Source organism: Heterodontus francisci, chromosome 34 (assembly GCF_036365525.1).
Source record: "Heterodontus francisci isolate sHetFra1 chromosome 34, sHetFra1.hap1, whole genome shotgun sequence".
Classification (NCBI taxonomy): Eukaryota; Metazoa; Chordata; class Chondrichthyes; order Heterodontiformes; family Heterodontidae; genus Heterodontus; species Heterodontus francisci.
Window position 1 is genome coordinate 29,886,012 of NC_090404.1, and position 27,235 is coordinate 29,913,246.

General features: G+C 45.9%; 1 protein-coding gene and 1 pseudogene across 1 annotated transcript in view; one reads left to right on the forward strand and one right to left on the reverse strand.

Moving 5' to 3' along the window:
* The window catches only part of LOC137349295 (zinc finger protein 850-like), a 107,756-nt gene that overhangs the window by 18,284 nt on the left and 62,237 nt on the right, over nucleotides 1-27,235 (forward strand). The window contains exon 4 of the mRNA XM_068014837.1: nucleotides 8,672-8,689. Coding sequence (XP_067870938.1) covers nucleotides 8,672-8,689 — 18 coding nt within the window. The remainder of the gene's footprint in view (nucleotides 1-8,671; nucleotides 8,690-27,235) is intronic.
* Nucleotides 976-6,247, reverse strand: LOC137348443 (zinc finger protein 551-like; annotated as a pseudogene).

Here is a 27,235-nt window from a genome sequence, read left to right on the forward strand (position 1 = left end):
GGTTCAATGTAAGACAGTTCGGGAGTCAGGCATCATTCACCCCTAGACCTACACTGACAGGTAAAACCCCAGATGGTTCCTTAGTAAGGATTCCTCTGGTTCCTCACCATGTATCTGTCAGGATACTAAAACCCAGCTTTCTTACAGTCCACTGCTGGAGACCCCATTCCCTGAGCCTGCAACCTTCAGCAGGGTCAGTGGTGGAGTTCCACAGTGGGAGTGATCACGGAGTAACTATAGGGATCGCAACACTGTGGATATTCTGGGTTGTGTATTTTTAGTTATCCTGGTGTCAAACACTCACACTTCAATAAAACAGGGAATTCCTGGAAACACACTGCAAGTTCTTCTTTATCTGGAGATTGAATGTCTATTGTATAATTGTACCAGCAGTTAACAGGCTCCTGTGAACTCCTCCGTCTGCGATTTTAATGCAGACATTAACCAATTTATTTTAAACAAGGATATTTCAAACGAGCTAACAGTTGCCTTAAAATGGTAGACTCAGGACTGTCACACAAACACATTAAAGTTTTGTAGAATAATTATCAGTCATTTTCAGACTGGAAACTTAAACCTGCCGTTTCACTTTCAGTCAGGAACAGATCACAGTTTTACACCAATCTCTGATTTGACAGCACGTTTCCAGCATTCACTGTTGTTCTTCCTGACTCTAAACACAGTTGTAAAGGAGCCTTCTGTTCCGTGCCCAGGAGCTCTGAACATAGAAGAGAGCGGCTGGGACACATTTCTTACAGGCCTCAGGATTAACCCACACGGGGACTTTGCTGTCAGTGAAGAGAGACGAGAAAGACCAAAGTGCCATTTGTCCCTCTCAGTGTGATCCTGACGGACTGTGTTCAGGCTGAAATTCTGTTCCTGCCGTACGATCCTCCCCCCAGATTGTCCTTTCTGAGGTCCAGCCAGGTGATGCTAAACACGCAGGTGGGAAAGACAAAAATCTACAACAGTGTGTTTAAAACAAAGCTGATTTATTGGACATTTATCCAGAATATTAAACTTCAGCCAAGTTACAGGGATTTTTCACATCAGCAGAAACAAACCCCAACTGTCATAATAGAATCATAGAGAAGTTATGGCACAGAAGGAGGCCATTCAGCCCATCATGTCTGTGCTGGCTATTAAGAGTTATCCAGCCTCATCCCACTTTCCAGCTCTTGATTTGTAGCCTCGTAGGTTACGGCTCCTCAATTTCACATCCAAGTACTTTTTAAATGTGATGAGAATTGCTGCCTCGATCACCCTTTCAGACAGTGAGTTCCAGACACCAAACCCCCCAACCCTCTGGGTGAAAAGATTTCTCAACTGTCTTCCAATCCTTCTGCCAATTACTGTAAATCAATGTCCCCTGGTTATTGACTTCTTCCTATCCACTCGATCTCAGCTCCTCATAATTTTATACACCTCAGCCTCCTCTGTTCTAAAGAAAAGCCTAACCAATCTTTCCTCACAGCTAAAATTCTCTAATCCTGGCAACATCCTTGTAAATCTCCTCTGTACCCTCTCTAATACAATCACATTCTTCCTGTAACGTCGTGACCAGAGCTGCACACAGTATTCCAGCTGTAGCCTAACCAGTGTTCTATACAATTTCAGTATAACCTCCAGCTCTTATATCATGTGCCTCAGCTAACAAAAGCAAGCTTCGCATATGCCTTCTTAACCACTTTACCTACCTGTCCAGCCACCTTCAGGAATTTGTGGACATGCACTCCAAGGTCCTTCTGTTCCTCTACACTTCTCAGTATCCTACCATTTATTGTGGATTCCCTTGGCTTTTTCGCTCTCTCCAAATATATTACCTCACATTTCTCCGGATTGAATTCCATTTGGCATTTCACAGAATTACAGAATTGTTACAGCACAGAAGGAGGCCATTCGGCCCATCATGTCTGCACCGGCTCTCCAAAAGAGTAATTCAACTCATGTCATTCTCCTTTGTTCTCCCCGTAACCCTTCACATTCTTCCTTTCATGTAACAGTCTAATTCCCTTTTAAATGCTTCAATTGAACCTGCCTCCACCACACTCTCAGGCACTGCATTCCAGACTTTAACCACTCGCTGTGTGAAAAAGTTTTTCCTCATGTCGCTTCTGCTTCTCTTCCCCATTACTTTAAATCTGTGCCCTCTCATTCTTGATCCTTTCACGAGTGGGAACAGTTTCTCCCTGTCTACTCTGTCCAGACTTCTCATGATTTTGAATACCTCGATCAAATCACCTCTCAGCCTTCTATTCTCCAAGGAAAACAGACTTTAGATTTAGATTTAGATATACAGCACTGAAACAGGCCCTTCGGCCCACCGAGTCTGTGCCGACCATTAACCACCCATTTATACTAATCCTACACTAATCCCATATTCCTACCACATCCTCACCTGTCCCTATATTCCCCTACCACCTACCTATACCAGGGGCAATTTATAATGGCCAATTTACCCATCAACCTGCAAGTCTTTTGGCTGTGGGAGGAAACCGGAGCACCCGGAGGAAACCCACGCAGACACAGGGAGAACTTGCAAACTCCACACAGGCAGTACCCAGAATTGAACCTGGGTCGCTGGAGCTGTGAGGCTGCAGTGCTAACCACTGCGCCACTGTGCCGCCCAATCTTATTTTCATAACTGAAATTCCACATTCTGGGAACCATTCTCGTGAATCTCTTCTGCACTCTCTCCAATGCCCTCACATCTTTCCTAAAGTGCGGTGCCCAGAACTGGATGAAATACTCCAGCTGAGGCTGAAATAGTGTCTTACACAAGTTCAACATAACCTCCTTGCTCTTGTACTCTATGTCCCTATTAATAAAGTCCAGGATGCTGTATGCTTTATTAACTGCTCTCTCAACCTGTCCTGGCACCTTCAATGACTTATGCACATATACACTCAGGTCCTGCACCCCATTTAGAATTGTATATTATCTCTTCATGTTCTTCCTACCAAAATGAATCACTTCACATTTCTCTGCATTAAACTTCATCTGCCACCTATATTTTCCTTCCACCAACTTGTCTATGTCCTTTTAGAGTTCTACACTATCCTCCTCACAGTTTACAATGCTTCCAAGTTTTGTATCGTCCGTAAATTTTGAAATTGTACCATTCCGCCAAGGCCTAGGTCACTAATATATACCAGGAAAAGCAAGGGTCCCAGCACAGACACCTGGGGAAATCCACGACAAACCTTCGCCCAGCCCAAAAAAAAATCCATTAACCACTACTCTTTGTTTCCTTGTCACTCAGCCAATTCCATATCCATCTTCCTACCGTCCCTCTTATTCCATCAGCTATAACCTTGCTCACAAGTCTGTTGTGTGACACTGGATCAAATGCCTTTTGAAAGTCCATGTACACATCAACTGCATTGCCCTCATCAACCCTCTCTGTTACCTCCTCAAAAAACTACAGAAGGTTAGTTAAACATGATTTTCCCTTAAGAAATACATGCTGGCTTTCTTTAATTAACCCAGCTGCCAACCTGACCAGTCCTTTGATATCTTCCTGCAGTCTACAGCTTTCTTCCTCACTGTCAACCTCACGGCCACTTTTTGTCTCATCTGTAAACTTCTTAATTATGCCCCCTACTTTGAAGTCTAAAGCATTGATATATATATATATACCACAAAAAATAAGGGACCTGGTACTGAGCCCAGGCTTCCAGTCATGATTCAGCTCTGGATGTGATGAACAGCAGCAACAGCAGAATCCAACCCCGCGCGTGATATGTGAACTCGCTGGTGTCCCAGCAGGTGGGATAACCGAGTGTATCGCTTTCCACACTCGGAGCAGGTGAACGGCCTCTCCCCAGTGTGAGTGCGGTGGTGTATCTGCAAATCACGTTTCCTTTTAAAGCTCTTCTCACAGTCAGAACATTGGAATGGTCTCTCCTCAGTATGAACTCGCTGATGTGACAACAGGGTGGTTGAGTCAGTGAATCCCTTCTCACACTCTGAGCAGGTGAACGGCCTCTCCCCAGTGTGAACCCGCTGGTGCTTCAGCAGGGTGGATGACTGAGTGAATCCCTTCCCACACTCTGAGCAGGTGTACGGCCTCTCCCCAGTGTGAACTCGTTTGTGTCTCCGCAGGTTGGATGAGTCAGTGAATCCCTTCTCACACTCAGAACAGGTCAATGGCCTCTCCCCAGTGTGAACTCGCTGGTGTATCAGCAGGCTGGATGAATCAGTGAATCCCTTCCCACAATCTGAGCAGGTGAACGGCCTCTCCCCAGTGTGAACTCGTTGGTGTCTCAGCAGGTTGGATGAATCAGTGAATCCCTTCTCACACTCAGAGCAGGTGAATGGCCTCTCCGCAGTGTGAGTGCGTTGGTGTGTCTGTAGACCACTTTTCCTTTTGAAGTTCTTCTCACAGTCAGAACATTTAAACGGCCTCTCCCCACTGTGAACTCGCTGATGTCTCAGCAGGGTGGATGACTGACTGAATCCCTTCCCACACACGGAGCAGCTGAACGGCCTCTCCCCAGTGTGACTGCGTCCATGAATTTCTAGTTGGGATGGGCTTTTGAATACCTTCCCACAGTCCCCACATTTCCACGGTTTCTCTGTGTTGCAGGTGCCCTTGTGTCTCTCCAGGTTGGATGATCAGTTGAAGCCTCGTCCACACACAGAACACCTCAATGGTTTTGCCCCGCAGTCAATGGTGTGATGTTTTTTCAGGCTGTGTAACTGGTAAAAGGTCTTTCCACAGTCAGTCCATGGAACACTCTCAGTCGGGTCTGTGTGTCTCGGTTTGTTTCCAGTCACACTGATGTTTGAAATCTTTTTGCACAGTCAGAACAGAAGAACATTTCTCCTTCCACATTCAAAAGCTGATGATATTCAATCCTGATGAATCGAGTGACTGTCAAATCTTGACATGATTTTTAAGCTTGACATTCTCATTTGCAAATGCTCCCATTCTTTATACCCTGTAAAAGGAGTTTACAAAAGCCATCACTGTCAGTCAGGATAGAAATTCACAACATTCTCCCCTCCTGCTGTCTGACCCAGGATGGTCGTGGGCGCCCTGCTGCACATTCCTCTCCAACCTACCTCCCTCGATAGTCTCACATTGGAATGTTTGGGGGAGGATGAGAGGAACTTGAAACATCGGCAACTCAATCTGAACTCCAGACAAGCAACATCCACAAGATAAAAGGACAAAGGAAGCAGTGCATTGGAACACCACCACCTCCAAGTTGCCCTAAATAGTACACCATCCTGAGTTGGACATATATCACCGTTCCTTCTTCATCACTGGGTGAAAATCCTCTAACACCTTCCCTAACGCCATTGTGGGAGCACCTTCACCTCACGGACTGCAGCGGTTCAAGAAGGCGGCCCAGCATCACCTTCTCAAGGGGCATCTGGGGATTGGCAGCATATGTTGCAGTGCTAGTGATTCCCAGAACTCAAGAATGAATTTTAAAAATCTGTCTATGTAAAATGGATTAAAAGCCTCGACAGAAATACTTGTTTACATTGTACTGAGAATGTCTGCTCTCCCCTGGAAACTACCTCCTTTGACAGTCTCACATTGGAAATGGTGGGGCCCGACTGGGCTCAAAAGTACTCGCCTTGAACCCAGCAGCTTCTCCTCCATCTCCACTCCAGATCAAACTGATGCAACAAAAAAGACCTGTACAGGGAGTCAAGGACCCAGCTCCACATCCAAATCCTACCCCGATACAAATCAGCTCTCAATTGCTCCGTCAGTGGAGGTCCGGGACCAACTTCTGCACCAAACACCCACCATCTCCACCTCTCAGCGCCAGCCACTGGGACGCACGGCGCATGCTCCGAAAACTTTTCGGCAGTGCGCCTGCGTACTCAGTAGTTGATCTGCCCGCCGGCGACCTCTGACTTGGCGGCTCCTATTGGTCGGGAGCTGCCGTCAATCAGCCGGGTGGGCGGACACTGTGAGCTGAGCATGCGCCACCTGGAGCGCACCCCGCAACTGCCGCCCATCTGGCAAGGCGCCTGCGCACTTACAGCTCCTGCCAGCGACCTCTGACCTGGCAGCTCACAATGTCCGGGTGATTGACAGCGATTCCCAGCCAATGGCAAGAGGGGCCGGGACTGCCCGCTCGCTACTGCGAGTCCCGCCCCTGTTTCGCTCCGATTGCTTCGAAGCCCAACCGGCCACTCGGTCCTCCTGGTCCGTCCCCGCTCTTCCTATTGGTCCCGGCCTGCCGTCAATCATCCAGGCTGGTGGACCGTGTGAGCTGAGCATGCGCGATGGCAGCGTGTGAAGCAGAGAGAGGGAGGTTCCAGCAGGTGAGAGGGAGGCGGGTTAATAAAGCCCGGGGCTCGCAGGCTGCAGACACACCGAGTGCGGAGTCAGGAGACAATCTAAACAGCGAGATCACAACAAACAACAAGATCAACCCCCAGCCGCGGCTTCCACCGCTTCCCTCCGGCCCCAATCTCAACAAAGAGCCGACAGCAGAGACTGTCCCAAAATCCAGGAGAGGCAGGGAACGTCTCTAAATGGAGGAGAAATGGGAACTGGTCAGGGAGCGTCTGTAAATGGAGGAGAAATGGGAACTGGTCAGGGAGCGTCTGTAAATGGAGGAGAAATGGGAGCTGGTCAGGGAGCATCTGTAAATGGAGGAGAAATGGGAACTGGTCAGGGAGCGTCTGTAAATGGAGGAGAAATGGGAACTGGTCAGGGAGCGTCTGTAAATGGAGGAGAAATGGGAGCTGGTCAGGGAGCGTCTGTAAATGGAGGAGAAATGGGAACTGGTCAGGGAGCGTCTGTAAATGGAGGAGAAATGGGAGCTGGTCAGGGAGCATCTGTAAATGGAGGAGAAATGGGAACTGGTCAGGGAGCGTCTGTAAATGGAGGAGAAATGGGAACTGGTCAGGGAGCGTCTGTAAATGGAGGAGAAATGGGAACTGGTCAGGGAGCATCTGTAAATGGAGGAGAAATAGGAACTGCTCAGGGAGCGTCTGTAAATGGAGGAGAAATGGGGACTGGTCAGGGAGCGTCTGTAAATGGAGGAGAAATGGGGATTAGGCAGGGAGTGTCTCTAAATGGGCGGCACAGTGGAGCAGTGGTTAGCACCGCTGCCTCACAGCTCCAGTGACCCGGGTTCAATTCTGGGTACTGCCTGTGTGGAGTTTGCAAGTTCTCCCTGTGTCTGTGTGGGTTTCCTCCGGGTGCTCCGGTTTCCTCCCACATGCCAAAGACTTGCAGGTTGATAGTTAAATTGGCCATTAGCAATTGCCCCTAGTATAGGTAGATGGTCGGGCTGGGGATGTGGTAGGAATATGGGATTAGTGTAGGATTAGTATAAATGGGTGGTTGATGGTCGGCACAGACTCGGTGGGCCGAAGGGCCTGTTTCAGTGCTGGATCTCTAAAACTGAAAACTAAACTAAATGGAGCGGAAATGGGAACTGGTCAGGGAGCATCTGTAAATGGAGGAGAAATGGGAACTGGTCAGGGAGCATCTGTAAATGGAGGAGAAATGGGAACTGGTCAGGGAGAGTCTGTAAATAGAGGAGAAATGGAGACTGGTCAGACAGCATTTCTAAATGGAGGAGAAATGGGAACTGGTCAGGGAGCGTCTGTAAATGGAGGAGAAATGGAGACTGGGCAGAGAGCATTTCTAATGGAGGAGAAATGGGAACTGGTCAGGGAACTTCTATCAGTGGAGGAGAAATGGCAGACTGGGTGGGCGGGGAAGCTTGAGAAACACACAGTTCAGGATATAAAACCATTTAATATCCAGGTGCCACGTTTGCAGCTGTGGGATTTTCTCCAGATAACAGGTTAATGGCTGCCAGCTGTTTTGGAGGAACTGAGGATTAATAAACGGTAACATCAAAGCCCAGAACTTTAAAAGAAACTTAGCTCAGTAATCAAGATTTACCTTGGACTGGGCTACACCTGGGCAGGGCTTACTCAAGGTGCAGGAAGCTTCAAGCTGCTAGGTTGAGCTGTATGATTGGGAGGAGTGGGGGGTTTGACTGACAGCCCTTGGAAGGGGGCCATCAAGGCAGGTACACACACTGCTCCCCCTTTTCCTCCTGGGATGTTTTACTGGAGTCATGTTGCTGAATGTTTCTAAACTGTCTCCCTATCCTGGGAATGTAGGTGAATTGTAGGTTGCTGTGAGTGTTTAGACTATATTGCCTCCACTCAGACAATATGTTGCAGGATGCATGTGCGGCCATCCTGGGCCAGGAAGCAGGAGGAGAGAATGTTAACAATTTCTATCCTGAACTGACTGATGGCTTTTGTAAACTTCTTTTACAGGGGCTTAGAAGGGGAGGATTTCCACACAGCAAATTCAAACCAAGAGAAATGTTTGTCTCTTCTGAATTTCTATCCTGGACTGACAGTAATTAATTTTGTAAACTCCTTTTACAGGATATTAGAAAGGAATGATTTGCAGACAGGAAACTGAAACCAAACATCAGATCAAGATCTGAGAGAGTCACTGGATTCATCAGGATCTGAATATCACCTGGCTTTGAATGTGGAAGGAGAAATGTTTGTCTGTTCTGTCTGTGGGAAAAGCTTTCAAACATCAGTGTGACTGGAAAAGCACCGAGACACACACACACCCGAGTGAGAGTGTTCCAGTGACTGACTGTGGAAAGAGCTTTAACCAGTTACACAGCCTGAAAAAACATCGCACCATTCACAGCAGGGAGAAACCGTACACGTGTTCTGTGTGGACGAGGCATCAACTGAACATCCAACCTGGAGAGACACAAGGACACCCTCACCACAGAGAAACCATGGAAATTTGGGGACTGTGGGAAGGGATTCAATTCCCATCCCGGCTGGAAACCCATCGACGCAGTCACACTGGGGAGAGGCCATTCACCTGCTCAGTGTGTGGGAAGGGATTTACATGTTCATCCAGCCTCTATACACACCGGTGAGTTTACACTGTGGAGCGACTGTTTAAATGTTCTGACTGTGAGAAGAGTTTTAAAAGGACAAGGGATCTACAGACACACCAACGCACTCACACCGGGGAGAGACCGTTCACCTGTTCCAAGTGTGGGAAAGGATTTTTTCATCCATCTGCCCTGAAGAGATACCAGAGAGTTCACAATGAGGAGACACCGTTCACCTGCTCCGTGTGTGGGAAGAGATTCACTCGGTCCTCCCAATTCAATGAACATCAACTTGTCACATTGATAACAGACTTTTTCAATGTTCTGACTGAGAAGAGATTTAAAAGGAAAAAGGATTTACACACCAGCGAGTTCAGACTGGGCAGAAGACGTTCACCTGCTCCATGTGTGGGAAGGGATGCACTTAGTCATCCTATCTGCTGAGACACCAGTGATTTCACATATAACTTTAGGAGTTGGATTCTGCTGTTAATCATATCTGGAACTGAACCGTGACTGGAAGCCTGTTTCCAGTGGGGTTCCACAGGGCTCAGTACCAGGTCCTTTGCTTTTTGTGGTACAGTAAAAGCTTTGTTATCTGGCACGTGTCAGACCTGAGTGGTGCTGGGTAATCAAATTCCGGTTAATCAAGAGTCATGCTACCAAGGCAATACAATGTAATAGTTTTAATTTTAATAGAAATTTGTTTTGTTTTTAGTTTTAGTTTTAGAGATACAGCACTGAAACAGGCCCTTCGGCCCACCGAGTCTGTGCCGACCATCAACCACCCATTTATACTAATCCTACACTAATCCCATATTCCTACCACCTACCTATACTAGTGGCAATTTATAATGGCCAATTTACCTACCAACCTGCAAGTCTTTTGGCTTGTGGGAGGAAACTGGAGCACCAGGAGAAAACCCACGCAGACACAGGGAGAACTTGCAAACTTCACACAGGCAGTACCCAGAATTGAATCCGGGTCGCTGGAGCTGTGAGGCTGCGGTGCTAACCACTGCTGCCGCCCTAAATGATTACATGCAAAGAACAAGATGTACAATACGGAAATCTTGAGGCAGTAATGATACATGGAATTCTTAAGGAACAGTAAACGTAATGTATAAATTACACTAAAACACTAGATGTAGAAGGTGATGGGACAGAATCTGTACTGAGCCTAGGTCAAACCTGGAATCTTTCTTGAAAAGATTTCAGATTTCAGCTTGCCTACTTGCTTCATGTATTTTTTGCATGAAAGTAGAGCAAAATACATAGCTGCATGAACTCTTGTGCAGAATAACAAGTCTGCCTTTCTGCAAATTTAATTCATGTATCAAATACTGAAGCAGCATTCCCCCAAGTTATTTTCTGTTCCTCATTAAAATCTTCTGCCGAGTCTTCTTCAGTTTCCTTAGACTTCTCAGCATTCCGGACACTATTATTTCCACATCACTAACAACGTGTGTCACTTCAACCTCCTTGTCAGCTTCAACCCAATCTTCTATATCATTTTCACTAAGCTGTTTGATTGGGTTTGTAGAAGGAACATCCCTCAGCATGTCGAGAATTTGTGATTTTTTTTAATATATATGTTGAACATTAAAGCTTTCAAATTCCTCTTCATCAGAAAACACTTCTGCAAACATAACACTGGGCCACAGTTTTCTCCGAGCTCTCTTTTAATGTTTCACCTTTAACTGAATTCCATGTACAAATCACATTGGAAATTACATCTTTAATGTTATAATTTGACTGAAAGTTTTGGATTCTGCCTTCAACATTGATTAACTTTCTTAGAAAATCTCTCCTGTAAAACATTTCATATTCTGGATGATGCTCGGGACCATTGGTTGAATCAATGAGGTAACATTGGCAGACAGGAAGATGGTAAAAATATTACAGACATTAACTTTGATTCATGAGGGTGAGCTCGACAATTGTCTAATAAGTGAATAACTTTGCTATCTTCAATTTTTCTAAAATGTTCTTTGACTGCAGGTATAAAAACATAGTGAACCCAATCATAAAAAAAAAATATTTGTCTCTCCAGGTATTACTTTATGCTTTGTAATCAATAGGTAAATGTTTTACACCTTTCAATCTCTAGGACAATTATATATACCCATTGTCAAAAGCTTCACTCAGTGCATTCCCGTGGCATTAGCCCATGCAAGCAGTTATTCTGCCTTTATTTTGCTTAAAATCTGTAGCACTAGATTCACTCGCACCAACTAGGGTAGAATTAGGCAAACAGCGCCAAAATAGGCCTATTTTATGTGTTATAAATTTGTTCTATGGATAGATCATTTTCAGCAATTAATTTGTTGAAGAAATCACAATACTTTTCGGCAGCCTCATGGTCAGCTGATTTTTGTTCACCGGTTACATCCGGCCTTCTAATGCCATGTCGTTGTTTAAAGCAGGAAAGCCATCCATTGGAAAATGCACATGGATCAGTCAATTCCATTTGCTTATGAAAGTCTTTGCCTTTGCAATGAGCATTGGGCCTGAGACTGGAGCACCCTCCGAGCGTTTCAACAAAAACTATTAATACATGTCTAGCTGCTTTAATTTAGGTTTATGTCGAGTAGGGTGTTGTTCAACAGCTTTATTAGTCTCAGAAGCAGCAACGAATTTCAACAACTGGTCTTTTTGACCCCTGATGTTGTATTTGGTTGACGAATCAACATTATATTCATTCATCAACACACTACAATTTCACTTTTTTCAAGACACCTGCAAATGTCTATTTTCTGGTGTAGTGTCATTACAGCCCATTTCCGCTTTCCCCTTTTCCTGTCAATGCTTTATTGGATGCCATAAGGTGGAGGGGGAGATAAATCACAACACTGCATAAGCACAGTGACACAACAAGATGGACTGCCAGCAGCACCACTAAGGTTACTATCAGCAGCATCACTAACTACAGGACAGTAATGTCCAGAACAATCGGCTGCACTCGGGGAAAACTCAGCATTGGCAGACAAGCCTTGGACGTTTTTGGAAATTCTGGATAACAGAACTTTTGAGATGGTAAAGTGACGGATAACAAAGTGTATATCAATTCCTTTACACTTAAATGTAGGGAGCATGATTTCGAAGTTTACAGATGAGACAATAAGTGGTCATGTGGTTGACTGGGGAAGAAAGCTGTGGACTGCAGGAAGACATCAATGGACAGGTCAGGTGGGCAGAAAATGGCAAATGGAATTCAATCTGGAGAAGTGTGAGGTAATGCATTTGGGGAGGGCAAACAAAACAAGAGAATACACAATAAATTATAGAATACTGAGAAGTGTAGAGGAACAGAGGGACCTTGGAGTGCATGTCCACTAATTCCTGAAGGTCGATAAGGTGTTGAAGAAGGCAAACGTGATGCTTGCTTTTATTGGCTGAGGCGTAGGATATAAAAGCTGGGAGGTTATACTGGAACTGTATAAAACACTGGTGAGGCCACAGCTGGAGTACTGCATGCAGTTCTCGTCACCTCATTACAGGAAGGATGTGATAGCATTAGAAAGGCTACAGAGGAGATTTACAAGGATGTTGCCAGATGTAATGCTAGGCCCCCACCTGCCAAGAATGAGGCACATCAATTTTGTCATGAACATCATTTTTTAAACTTGTAGCAAGGAAGTGACTTGCTAAACAGATCAGCTGTGGCTGGAATAAAACATTTACATACTAACAGACGAAGGTGAGGAAGCGCATTCCAGGGCCTGCTAAGGAGGATACAATCCACAAGGGCCAGGACTGGTTGGATCAGCTGGTCACATAACTACCTGGCTATTCCAGGGATTTCTTTTGAACTGGCCACAGAGGGTTTGAAGGCATCCCATCTCTTTCTCACAAGCCTCTGAATCCACTAAAGACACATGAACCCCAAGACAGAAAAGTCTCCGACAGCAAACAAGGTTTTAGAAGAAAACTGGGACCCAATGAAAAGCAAGATCTACCCACAATCAAGGACTCTACAGTGAGCTCAGTGAACCATAACAACAACTATTCAGATATTGCCTCAAAATTTTCCACTTTATTTTTCTTCTACTCTTTTCTGTCTCTTGCAGATGTGTATGGTGTATGCATGCTAGCGTGGGTGCGTCATGAATCCGTAGGCGTTAACCGAATTAGAGTTTATGCTTAATAAATTTCAACTTTTCTTCTTTAAACCTAAGAAAGCCTGTTTGTGCTGGTTTCTTTGCCTTAAAATTGAAAAGCGGTGAACAAGGATTCACCAAAGGGGAACTAAATCATGACGTGTTTAAAATTAAACCCTGTTACATTAAGACTAGGTGAAGGCTGAAAGGGAACCCTAGACCTCTTTCTCACCTGGTCGTAACACCAGGATTGGAGAATTTTAGCTGTGAGGAAAGCTTGGTTAGGCTGGGGTTGTTTTCTTTGGAACAGAGGAGGCTGAGGTATATAAAATTTGAGGGGCTGAGATCGAGCGGACAGGAAGGAGCAATTTCCATTATCAGAGAGATCAATAACCAGGAGACGTAGATTTAAAATAATTGGCAGAAGGATTGGAAGACAGTTGAGAAATCTTTTCACCCAGAGGGTTGGGGGGTTGGTGTCTGGAACTCACTGCCTGAAAGAGGCAGCAACCCACATCACATTTAAAAAGTACTTTGATATGCAACAGATGAGCTGTAATCTACGAGGCTACAGACCAAGAGATGGAGAGTGGGATTAGGCTGGATAACTCTTAATGGCCAGTATGGACATGATGGGCTGAATGGCCTCCTTCTGTGCCATAACTTCTCTATGATTCTATTATAACAGTTGGGGTTTGTTTCTGCTGATGTGAATAATCCCTATAATTTGGCTGGAGTTTAATATTCTGGATAAATATTAAATAAATCAGCTTTGTTTTAAACACACTGTTGTAGATTTTTGTCTTTCCCACCTGACTGTTTAGCATCACCTGGCTGGAGCTCAGAAAGGACAATCTGGGGGGAGGATCGTACGGCAGGAACAGAACTTCAGCCTGAACACAGTCCTTCAGGATCACACTGAGAGGGACAAACGGCTCTTTGGTCTTTCTCGTCTCTCTTCACTGACAGCAAAGTCCCCGTGTGGGTTAATCCTGAGGCCTGTAAGAAATGTGTCCCAGCCGCTCTCTTCCATGGTTCAGAGCTCCTGGGCACGGAACAGAAAGCTCCTTTACAACTGTGTTTCGAGTCAGGAAGAACAACAGTGAATGCTGGAAACGTGCTGTCAAATCAGAGATTGGTGTAAAACTGGGATCTGTTCCTAACTGAAAGTGAAACGGCAGGTTTAAATTTCCAGTCTGAAAATGACTGGGGTAATTATTTTACAAAACTTTAATGTGTTTGTGTGACAGTCCTGAGTCTACCATTTTAAGGCAGGTGTTAACTCATATAAAATATACCTGTATAAAATAATTTGCTTAATGTCTGCATTAAAATAACAGATGGAGGAATTCACAGGAGCCTGTTAACTGCTGGTACAATTATATAACAGACATTTGATCTCCAGATAAAGAAGGACCTGCAACGTGTTTCCAGGAAATCCCTATTTTATTGATGTGAGAGTGTTAGACAGCAGGATAACTAAAAATACACAACCTGGAACATCCACGGGGATGCGATCCTGACAGTTACTCTGGGATCACTCCTGCTGTGGAACTCCACCATTGACCCTGCTGAAGGTTGTAGGCTCAGGGAGTGTGGTCTCCAGGAGTGGATTGCAAGAAAACTGGGTTTCAGTATCCTGACAGATACATGCTAAGGAACCAGATGAATCCTTACTAAGGAACTGTCTGGGGTTTCACCTGCCAGTGTAAGTAAATGAATCCCGTCCCACAGAGGGATCAAGTGAATGGCCTCTCCCCAGTGTGACTGCGTCGGTGTCTCAGCAGCTCATTTATGCTTTTCGAGCTCTTCGCACAGTCAGAACATTTAAAAGGTCTCTGATCAGTGTGAACTCGCTGGTGTGTCAGCCGATCAGATGACTGAGTGAATCCTTACCCACACACGGAGCAGGTGAACGGCCTCTCCCCAGTGTGCCTGCGTTGATGAGTTTCCAGTTCAGACAGATAATTGAATGCCTTACCACAGTCCTCACATAAAATCATAGAAAATTTAAGGCACAGAAAGAGGCCACTTGTGCCAGCTGAAAACGATCCACCTATTTTAATCCCACCTTCCAGCATTTGGTCCAGAGCCCTGCAGCTTCCGGCACTTAAGAGGCATATCCAGACTCCTTTTGAATGAGTTGAGAGTTTCTGCCTCAACTACTCTCAGGCAGTGAGTTCCAGACCATCACCACCCTCTGGGTGAAAAAGTCTTTCCTCGTCTCCCCTCTAATTTTTCTACCAATCACTTTAAATCCATGCCCCCTGGTCACTGACCTCTCTGCTAAGGTGAATAGACCCTTCACCTCCACTCTATCCAGGCCCCTCAAAATTTTGTACATTTCAATCAGATCTCCCCTCAGCCTTTTCTGTTCCAAGGAGAACAACCCCAGCCTATTCAATCTTTCCTCAAAGCTGCATTTTTCCAGTCCTGGCAACGCCCTCGTAAATCTCCTCTGTACCCTCTCTAGTGCAATTACATCCTTTCTGTAATGAGGTGACCAGAACTGCACACAGTACTCAAGTCGTGGCCTAATCAATGAGTTATATAGTTCCAGCATAACCTCCCTGCTCTTGTATTCTGTACAGCGACTAATGAAGGAAAGGATTCCATATGCCTTCTTAACCACCTTATTGACCTGTCCTTCTACTTTCAAGGACCTGTGGACATTCACTCTAAGGTCCCTTACATCCTCGACACTTGTCAGTATTTCCCCATTTATCGTGTATCCTTTGTCTTGTTTGACCTCCCCAAATGCATCACCACACACTTCCCCAACTTGATTTCCATTTGCCACTTTGCTGCCCGTCTTACCAGACCATCAATATCTTCCTGCAGCCTACAGCTATCCTCCTCTCTATCTACCACACGGCTAATCTTTGTGTCATCTGCATACTTCCTGAGCCTGCCCCTACATTTACATCCAAATCGTTAATATACACCACAAAAAGCTGGTGAACCAGTACTAAGCCCTGCTGAATGCCACTGGAAACCGCCCTCCAGTCGCTAAAACAACCGTCAACAATTACCCTTTGTTTCCTGCACTGAGCCAATTTTGTATCCACCTTGTTGCATTTCCCTGGATCCCATGGAATTTTATTTTTTTAACCAGTCTGCCATGCGGGACCTTGTCAAAATCCATGTAGACCACATCAACTGCACTACCCTCATCTATCTTCCTTATTACTCCTTCAAAAAATTCAATCAAGTTGGTCAAACAAGATAAAAGCAAAATACTGCGAATGCTGGAAATCTGAAATAAAAACAAGAAATGCTGGAACCACTCAGCAGGTCTGGCAGCATCTGTGAAAAGAGAAGCAGAGTTAACGTTTTGGGTTAGTGACCCTTCACTAACCCGAAACGTTAACTCTGCTTCTCTTTTCACAGATGCTGCCAGACCTGCTGAGTGGTTCCAGCATTTCTTGCTTTGGTCAAACAAGATCTTCCCTTAACAAATCCATGCTGACTATCCTTGATTAACCTGTGCCTTTTTAAGTGACAGTTTATCTTGTCTCTCAGAATAGATTCCAATAATTTGCCCACTACTGAGGTTAGACTGACTGGCCTGTAATTATTCAGACTATCCTTCACTTCCTTTTTAAACAGAGGTACAATGTTAGCAATTCTCCAATCCTCTGGCACTACACCTGTATCCAGTGAGGACTGGAAAATGATGGTCGGACCCTCTGCTATTTCCTCTCTTGCTTATTTTAACAGCCTAGGATACATTTCATCTGGCCCTGGTGGTTTTTCAACGTTCAAGAATGCTAATCCCATTAATACTTCCTTGCTCCCTCTGTTTATCGCAGTTAATGCTTCACAGTCTTCCTCCTTAACTACAGTATCTGCATTGTCCTTTCTTTTGTGAAGACAGATGCAAAGTATTCATTAAGAACCATACCAATATCTTCCGCTCCTACACATGGGTTACCTTTTTGGTCTTTTATGGGCCCCACTCTCTCCTTAGTTATCCTCTTACTCTTAATGTATTGATAAAACATCTTTGGGTTCACCTTGATTTAGCTTGCCCTCTTCCATGCCCTCTCTTTGCTTCCCTAATTTCATTTTTGATTTCAACCCTCCAATTTCTATATTCCTCTCGGCTTTCTGTAGTATTGAGTTCTCGGTGTCGGACATAATCTTTCCTCTTCTGCCTTGTCATACCCTGTAGGCTCGTTGACATGCATGGGGCTCTAGATTTGGCCGCCTCACTCTTTTTTATTGTGGGAACATGTTTACCCTGAACCCCTTGAATCTCCCCTTTGAATGCCTCCCACTGTTCTGACATTGATTTACCTTCAAGTAGCTGTTTCCAATCCACTTTCACTAAATCACTCCTCAGTTTAGTAAAATTGGCCTTGGTTTCTCAATGGTGGGGGTGTCCTTGTGGCTCACCGGGTTGGATGATCATTTGAAGCCTCGTCCACACATGGAACACATGTATGGTTTCTTCCCACTGTGAATGCTGTGATTTTTTTTTCAGGATGCGAATCTGGTTAAAGCTCTTTCCACAGTCAGAGCACAGGAACACTTTGACTTGGCTGGGCGTGTCTCGGTGCTTTTCCAGTCACAGTGACATTTGAAAATTTTTCCAACAGACAGAATTGACAAATATTTCTCCTTCCACAGTCCAAGCCTGGTGTTATTCAGGTCCTGATGAACCAAGTGACTCTGTCAGGTCGTGATGTCTGCAAATCCTTCCTTTCTAATACCCTGTAAAAGGAGTTTACCAAAGTCCTCACTGTTAGTTCAGGATAGAAATTCACAACATTCTCTCCTCCTGTTTCCTGGTCCAGGATGGCCATGCATGCTGCACATTTACTTGAGGAGATGCAAAGTAGTCTAACACTCACAGCAACCTACAATCCACTTACATTAACAGAATAGTGAGACAGAGTTTAGAAACACTCACCAATGCAACTCCAGTAAAACATCCCAAGGGGAAAAGCGAGAGCAGAGTCTATGCATGCCCTGATATTCCCCAGGCCTGTTACTCAAACCACCCCACATCTCCCAGTCTACAGCTCAACCTAGAAACTTGAAGCTTCCTGCACCTTGAGTCAGCCCTGCAAAGTATGACACAGTCCAAGGAAAGTCTTTATGACTGAGCTAAATCTCCTTTAAAGTTTTGGGCTTTGATGTTACAGTTTATTCATCCTCAGTTCTTCTAAAACAGCTGGAAAGCTGGCGGCAATTTACCTCTGCCTGTTACCTGGAGAAAACCCCACAGCTGCAAACGTGGTACCTGGAGGTTATTAAATGGGTTTACAGCTCACACTGTGTGTTTCTCAAGCTCCTCCACCCACCCAGTCCCCATTTCTCCTCTATTTACAGACTCTCCCTGACCAGTCCCCATTTCTCCTCCATTTACAGACGCTCCCTGCCTCTCCTGGATTTTGGGACAGTCTCTGCTTTTTGTTGAGATTGGGGCCGGAGGGAAGCGGTGGAAGCCGCGGCTGGGGGTTGATCTTGTTGTTTGTTGTGATCTCGCTGTTTAGATTGTCTCCTGTCTCCGCACTCGGTGTGTCTGCAGCCTGCGAGCCCCGGGCTTTATTAACCCGCCTCCCTCTCACCTGCTGGAACCGCGTTCTCTGTCTCAGACCCCGCCATCGCGCATGCTGAGCTCACGCCGCCCGGATGATTGACGAACCTCCGGACCAATAGGAAGGTCGGGGGCGGGCCTGGAGGACCGAGTGGCCGGTTGGTCCTCCAAGCAATCGGAGCGAGACAGGGGCGGGGCTCGCAGTCTCGAGCGGGCAGGGCCACCCCTATTCTCCAGTCCCGCCCCCTCTTGCCATTGGTCAGGAGCCACCGTCAATCACCCGGACATTGTGAGCTGTCAGGTCAGAGGTCGCTCGCAGGAGAATGCGAGAGGGGCGGCAGCTGCGGGTCTTCTCCCGGCGACAGGATTAATAAACGGTAACTTTAAAGGAAACTGAGCTCAGTTATAAAGGGGCCTGGGGGAGGGAAGAACCATTTGGGACACAGCACAGGGCAGGAGGTCCCCCCTCCCCCACTCCCTGATTCCACAAAGACTCCCCTTGGACTGGGCCACACCTGGGCAGGGCTGGCTCAAGGTGCAGGAAGCTGATAGGCTGAGCTGTGGACTGGGAGGAGTGGGGGGTTTGACTGACAGGCCTGGGGAGGGGGATATCAGGGCAGGTACACACACTGCTCCCCCTTTTCCTCCTGGGATCTTTTACTGGAGTCGTGTTGCTGAGTGTTTCTAAACTCTGTCTCCCTATCCCAGTAATGTCGGTGGATTGTAGGTTGCTGTGAGTGTTGGACTATATTGTCTCTCCTCATTCTTCCTCCTTCTCCCACTCCGAGTTCCACATTGCAGGCTCTGGCAGCTGTATGTACCTGAAACATTAACTCTGTTGTGTTCCCCAGGGGTGCTGAGTATTTACACTTTTTTTCCCCTTTTATTTTGGATTTCCAGCATCGGCAGTATGTTATTTGAGAACAGGTGTTTCTCAGAACTGAGTCGAGAATCACAAATGGACCAATTAGTTTTGTTTAGTTTAGTTTAGAGATACAGCACTGAAACAGGCCCTTCGGCCCACCGACCATCAACCACCCATTTATACTAATCCTACACTAATTCCATATTCTTACCACATCCCCACCTGTCCCTAAATTTCCCTACCAACTACCTATACTAGGGGTAATTTACCTATCAACCTGCAAGTCTTTGGCATGTGGGAGGAAACCGGAGCACCCGGAGGAAACCCAAGCAGACACAGGGAGAACTTGCAAACTCCACACAGGCAGTACCCAGAACTGAACCCGGGTCGCTGGAGCTGTGAGGCTGCAGTGCTAACCACTGCGCCACTGTGCCGCATAGGATAAAAGCAAAATACTGCGGATGCTGGAAATCTGAAATAAAAACAAGAAATACTGGAACCACTCAGCAGGTCTGGTAGCATCTGTGAAAAGAGAAGCAGAGTTAACGTTTCAGGTCAGTGACCCTTCTTCGGAACTGACAAATATTAGAAAAGTCACAGGTTATAAGCAAGTGAGGTGGGGGTGAGGCAAGAGATAACAAAGGAGAAGGTGTAGATTGGACAAGGCCACATAGCTGACCAAAAGAGCCGGTTTGAATCAGGGTGGGTGTTGATTGTGGTAGTTACTTCCTGACCTCCTCTATCGATCTTTTTTGTTGCATTAGTGTGAGCTGGAGTGGAGATGGAGGAGAAGCTGCTGGCTTTAACCCTGAGTACTTCTGTATGGAGCTAGATTGGAGGGGAATGTGCAACAGTGTGCATGCACGACCATCCTGCGCCAGCAAGCAGGAGGGTGGAACACGGACAGATAAACTAACATGGAAGATTTGTCCCTCAGTTCTAAAACCTCTTCTTTGATTAGATTTAGAGGACAACTTACCTCGTGTCCATAAACTAATTCAAAAGGACTAAAACTGGTAGACTCATTAAGTGAATCCTTGGTGGCAAACAAAAAAAGCCCCTTGTCCCAATTATGGGGATATTCATGACAATACACCCTGATCATCGTTTTGAGGGTTTGATGGTACTGTTCTAAAGCCCCTTTTGGCTGTGCATAGTACAGCTGAAGACTTTAACTGTGTTATACCCAAGTTACCCATAACTTCCTGAAAAGTTTTAGACATAAAATTAGAACCTTGATCCAACTGAATCTCAATCAGTAATCCACATCAAGTGAATAACTGGGTTAACTTCTCGACCACCTTAGCAGAAATTGTTCTCAATGGAATGGCCTCTGGGAACCGAGAAGCCATATCCATAATAGTGAGTATATATTGATGTCCCGCTTTTTGTTTTTGGTAAAGGTCCAACACAGTCTACCAACACCCTATTAAATAGTTTCCCAAAAACTGGTATTGGAATTAGAGGTGTCGCTTTCATGGCAGGTTGCGGTTTTCACACAATTTGGCACGTTTTACAAAACTGTACCACATCCTTTGAAAGACCTGGCCAGTAAAGATGTTTACTTATACGTGATTGGATCTTCTGGATCTCCACATATCCCACCAGAGGAATTTCATTGGTTATTCTGAATATTTCCCGGTGATACTTGGGTAATACCACTATCTGGTGAACCACCACTCTTCATCTGCAGGTCTTTCAAGAGGTCTCCACTTTCTCATCAGAATCCCATTTTTAATATAGTAGCCTTCCAGAATTCCCTTTGCTTCAGTTAGAGCCAATTGTGCCACGTTAGTTACCTCTGGCTTGGCTCGCTGATCCTTGATCCTTCAGATTATCCAAATCCCCAAAGAACAGTACAGCACAGGAACAGGCCATTCGGCCCTCCAAGCCTGCGCCGATCTTGATGCCTGCCGAAACGAACACCTTCTGCACTTCCAGGGCCCATATCCCTCTATTCCCAACCTATTCATATATTTGTCAAGATGTCTCTTAAACGTTGCTATCGTATCTGCTTCCACCACCTCCCCTGGCAGCAAGTTCCAGGCACTCACTACGCTCTGTGTAAAAAAACTTGCCTCGCACATCCCCTCTAAACTTTGCCCCTCGCACCTTAAACCTATGTCCCCTAGTAACTGACTCTTCCACCCTGGGAAAAAGCTTCTGACTATCCACTCTGTCCATGCCGCTCATAACTTTGTAAACCTCTATCACGTCGCCCCTCTACCTCCGTCGTTCCAGTGAAAACAATCCGAGTTTTTCCAACCTCTCCTCATAGCTAATGCCCTCCAGACTATGCAACATCCTGCTAAATCTCCTCTGGACCCTCTCCAAAGCCTCCACGTCCTTCTGGTAGTGTGGCGACCAGAATTGCACGCAATATTCTAAGTGTGGCCTAACTAAGGTTCTGTACAGCTGCAACATGACTTGTCAATTTTTATACTCTATGCCCCGACCGATGAAGGCAAGCATGCCGTATGCCTTCTTGACTACCTTATCCACCTGCGTTGCCACTTTCAGTGACCTGTGGACCTGTACGCCCAGATCTCTCTGCCTGTCAATACTCCTAAGGGTTCTGCCATTTACTGTATACCTCCCACCTGCATTAGACCTTCCAAAATGCATTACCTCACATTTGTCCGGATTAAACTCCATCTGCCATTTCTCCGCCCAAGTCTCCAACCGATCTATATCCTGCTGTATCCTCTGACAATCCTCATCATTATCCGCAACTCCACCAACCTTTGTGTCGTCCGCAAACTTACTAATCAGACCAGCTACATTTTCCTCCAAATCATTTATATATACTACAAACAGCAAAAGTCCCAGCACTGATCCCTGCGGAACACCACTAGTCACATCCCTCCATTCAGAAAAACACCCATCCACTGTTACCCTCTGTCTTCTGTGACTGAGCCAGTTCAGTATCCATCTTGCCAGCTCACGTCTGATCCAGTGTGATTTCACCTTTTGCACCAGTCTGCCATGCGGGACCTTGTCAAAGGCTTTACTAAAGTCCACATAGACAACATCCACCGCCCTTCCCTCATCAATCATCTTTGTCACTTCCTCAAAAAACTCAATCAAATTAGTAAGACACGACCTCCCCTTCACAAAACCATGCTGTCTCTCGCTAATAAGTTTGTTTGTTTCCAAATGGGAGTAAATCCTGTCCCGAAGAATCCTCTCTAATAATTTGCCTACCACTGACATAAGGCTCACCAGCTTATAATTTCCTGGATTATCCTTACCACCCTTCTTAAACAAAGGAACAACATTGGCTATTCTCCAGTCCTCTGGGACCTCACCTGTAGCCAATGAGGATGCAAAGATTTCTGTCAAGGCCCCAGCAATTTCTTCCCTTGCCTCCCTCAGTATTCTAGGGTAGATCCCATCAGGCCCTGGGGACTTATCTACCTTAATGCTTTGCAAGACACCCAACACCTCCTCCTTTTTGATAATGAGATGACTGAGACGATCTGCACTCCCTTCCCTAGGCTCATCATCCACCAAGTCCTTCTCCTTGGTGAATACTGATGCAAAGTACTCATTTAGCACCTCACCCATTTCCTCTGGCTCCACACATAGATTCCCATCTCTGTCCTTGAGTGGGCCAACCCTTTCCCTGGTTATCCTCTTGCTCTTTATATACGTATAAAAAGCCTTGGGATTTTCCTTAATCCTGTTTGCCAATGACTTTTCATGACTCCTTTTAGCCCTCCTAACTCCTTGCTTAAGTTCCTTCCTACTGTCTTTATATTCCTCAAGTGCTTCATCTGTTCCTAGCCTTCCAGCCCTTACAAATGCTTCCTTTTTCTTTTTGACTAGGCTCACAATATTCCGTGTTATCCAAGCTTCCCGAAACTTGCCAAACTTGTCTTTCTTCCTCACAGGAACATGCTGGTCCTGGATTCCAATCAGCTGACGTTTTAAAGACTCCCACACGTCAGATGTTGATTTACCCTCAAACAGCCGCCCCCAATCTAAATTCGTCGGTTCCTGCCTAATATTGTTATAATTAGCCTTCCCCCAATTTAGCACCTTCACCCGAGGACTACTCTTATCCTTATCCACAAGTACCTTAAAACTTATGGAATTATGGTCACTGCTCCCGAAATGCTCCCCCACTGAAACTTCGACCACCTGGCCGGGCTCATTCCCCAATACCAGGTCCAGAATGGCCCCATCCCTAGTTGGACTATCTACATATTGTTTCAAGAAGCCCTCCTGGATGCTCCTCAAATTCTGCCCCATCCAAGCCCCTAGCACCAAGTGAGTCCCAGTCAATATTGGGGAAGTTAAAATCACCTACCACTACAACCCTGTTACCTTTACATCTTTCCAAAATCTGTCTACATATCTGCTCCTCTACCTCCCGCTGGCTGTTGGGAGGCCTGTAGTAAACCCCCAACATCGTGACTGCACCCTTCCTATTCCTGAGCTCCACCCATATTGCCTCGTGATCCCTCTGAGGTGTCCTCCTTCAGTACAGCTGTGATATTCTCCTCAACCAGTAATGCAACTCCCCCACCCCTTTTACATCCCCCTCTATCCCACATGAAGCTTCTAAAGCCTGGAACATTTAGCTGCCAATCCTGCCCTTCCCTCAACCAAGTCTCTGTAATAGCAACAACATCATATTTCCAAGTACTAATCCAAGCTCTACGTTCATCTGCCTTACCTGTTATACTTCTCGCATTGAAACAAATGCACTTCAGACCACCAGTCCCGCTGTGCTCAGCAACATCTCCCTGCCTGCTCTTCCTCTTAGTCCTACTGGCCTTATTTACTATGTCCTCCTCATTTATTTCACTAGCTGTCCTACTGCTCTGGTTCCCACCCCCCTGCCACACTAGTTTAAACCTTCCCGAGTGACGCTAGCAAACCTTGCAGCCAGGATATTAGTGCCCTTCCAGTTTTGAAGCAACCCGTCCTTTTTGTACAGGTCCCATCTGTCCCTGAAGAGAGCCCAATGGTCCAGATATCTGAAACCCTCCCTTCTACACCAGCTGCTCAGCCACGTGTTTAGCTGCACTATCTTCCTATTTCTCGCCTCACTGGCACGTGGCACAGGGAGTAATCCAGAGATTACAACCCTAGAGGTCCTGTTTTTTTAAACTTACTACCTAACTCCCTAAACTCCCCCTGCAGGACCTCATCACTCTTCCTGCCTATGTCATTGGTACCGATGTGTACCACAACCTCTGGCTGTTCACCCTCCCCCTTCAGAATGCCCTCTGTCCGTTCAAAGACATCCTTAACCCTGGCACCAGGGAGGCAACATACCTTCCTGGAGTTTCTTTCACGTCCACAGAAGCGCCTATCTGTGCCCCTGACTATAGAGTCCCCTATAACTATTGTTCTTCTGCGCTTTGTCCCTCCCTGAACAGTGCCAGCCGTGGTGCCACTGCTCTGGCTGCTGCTGTTTTCCCCTGATAGGCCATCCCCCCCAACAGTATCCAAAATGGTATACTTGTTAGAGAGGGGGATAGCCACAGGGGATTCCTGCACTGACTACTGCCCCTTCTAGCGGTCACCCATCTATCTGCCTGTACCTTGGGTGTAACAATTTCTCTAAAACTCCTGTCTATGACGCTTTCCGCCACCTGCATGCTCCTAAGTGCATTCAGTTGCCGCTCCAACCGAACCATGCGGTCTGTGAGGAGCTGCAACTGGGTGCACTTCCTGCAGATGTAGTCGCCCGGAACGCTGGAAGCATCACGAACTTCCCACATCTCACAGGTGAAGCACTTCACCCCTCTAACTGTCATTTCTATCACTAATTAGTTAATTGATATAAAATAAATAAATACTTAAAGTTTCAGATATTCGGCTATCTGTCAGTGGTGCCAATCTGACCTCCGACAATGGAACTTGTTTAGCCAGTGCTCGGGTCACTACTCCTGGAATCTTTTCCTGCAACTGTTCTGTTTCCTTGAATGCACTTTCCGTGACTACTGGAGAAGCTACTACCTTCGATCCGGCCAAAGCATTCTGCAGTAGCTCAACTCTGTCTACAGGAAAACTATGGATAACTCCTAACGTTACCATTTCAGACATTAGTCACATTCCAGGTGCACCCAATACAAAGGTATGGGTATATACTTCCCATCGAAAACATTCACTGAAGCTTTGGCAATCAGTGCACTCTCTGGAGGAAATTCTATGCCTTTCCCCAGCAAAAGAGTTTGGGTGGCTCCTGTATCCCTAAGTATAACTATAGGTTTACCAGCCTCACTTGAGGGATAAGGAGTTCCTATTCCTTTTTCTCTTGTTCACATCCCCCGCACTCAGAGGTTTTTGCACTTGGCCTTATAGCTGCAGTGAGAGCTACATCCTGATCTGTTTCACTCTCGGACAGGGCAGCTTTCTCTGCATTGGCTTTGTGTACCCAATAAGTCCCATGGGCTTACCCCGCAATTACAGCATTCTGCATGAAGGTGTCCCACCTTTTGTCAATAGAAACACTTACACTTTTATACATCTCTTCTACCCTCAGCACCTTCCTTTCTGGCCTGAGGAGGAGATGCCGGGGCATTCTCAGCTATCCCTTCTTGTCCCTCGCTACTCGCTTTCCTTTCACCCTCCCACCTTCTATCCTTCTAGGGTTTGTGGGGGTGACAGAAAAAGGGTTTGGGCTTGCAAACAAGCTCGTAATCTTCAGCGATCTCAGCTGCCTGTCTGGCTGTTGAAACCTTCCGGTTCTCTATCTGGGTTCTTACTAACAAAGGGAGTGAACTTTCAAATTCTTCCAGGAGAATTATTTCCCAAAGGGTCTCATACGTGGCCTCTACCTTTAGTTCCGCATCCAATGAGCAAAGTTGATTTGATTTATCTTCTCAAATTATATATATTCCTGCCCAGGCTTTTTCTGGTGGCTCTGAAATTTCTGTTGGTATGCTTCAGGGACTAACTCATAAGCAGCAAGAATAGCCTTTTTTTACCCATCTCGTAATCTACAGAAGCCTGCTCAGAAAGCATGGCATAAACGGCATGAGCCATGCCAATCAACCTGCTTTGCATGAGCAGTGTCCAGTTTTCTTTCTACCACCTCATCTGTTGAGCTAGCTTTTCAAAAAAAAAGAAAAATGCCTCCACCTCCCTTTCCTCAAACTTCTGGAGATCTTGCACAAATTTAAACAGCCCCCCACTGGGTCCTGGGTTGGAGTCAGATCCTTCCTCCTCAGAATTTTCCCTGGAGACAAGAGCATCTTTTTGTTTTAGTGCCAGTTTTTATTTTGGAATACCCTTTCTCGCTCCCTAGTAACGTGATCATATCTGTTTGCTTCTCAACTCTAACTAAATGGATTCTGTCCTTGCCCCTTCAAGGACACCCTCCTTTTCGAGCACTGCAATGTCTTCCCTAATCAATACTGCCAACCCATCTACCTTTGTTCCTTCCTTATCTTTTTAACACTTGCATATTAAGTGCCCAGTCCTCACCACATTTAAGTCATGCTTCAGTTACTACCACGGCATCATATTCCTATCCTGCTATTTGTGCTTGTAAATCACTCACCTTATTCTGTACCTCATTTACACAAATGCATTGTAATCCTATCTTTTTATTCCTTGTAGTCTTTCTCAGTCCATTCCTATCTAATACAGAACCACTCCCTCCTCTAGTACTATCTAACACTCCCATTATGCACCTGTTCCTCTTTTCTACTTCTATATGCTGGACTAGGAAAGAGGTTCTGCTGAGTAACTATGAGCAGCTAGGGGCTAAATTAAAAAGCAGAACCACAAAGGTAATAATCTTCGGATTACTACCTCAGCCATGTGCAAATTGGCGTAGGGTAAACAAGATTAGAGAGGTAACTGTGTGGCTCAAAGATTGGTGTGGGAGAAATGG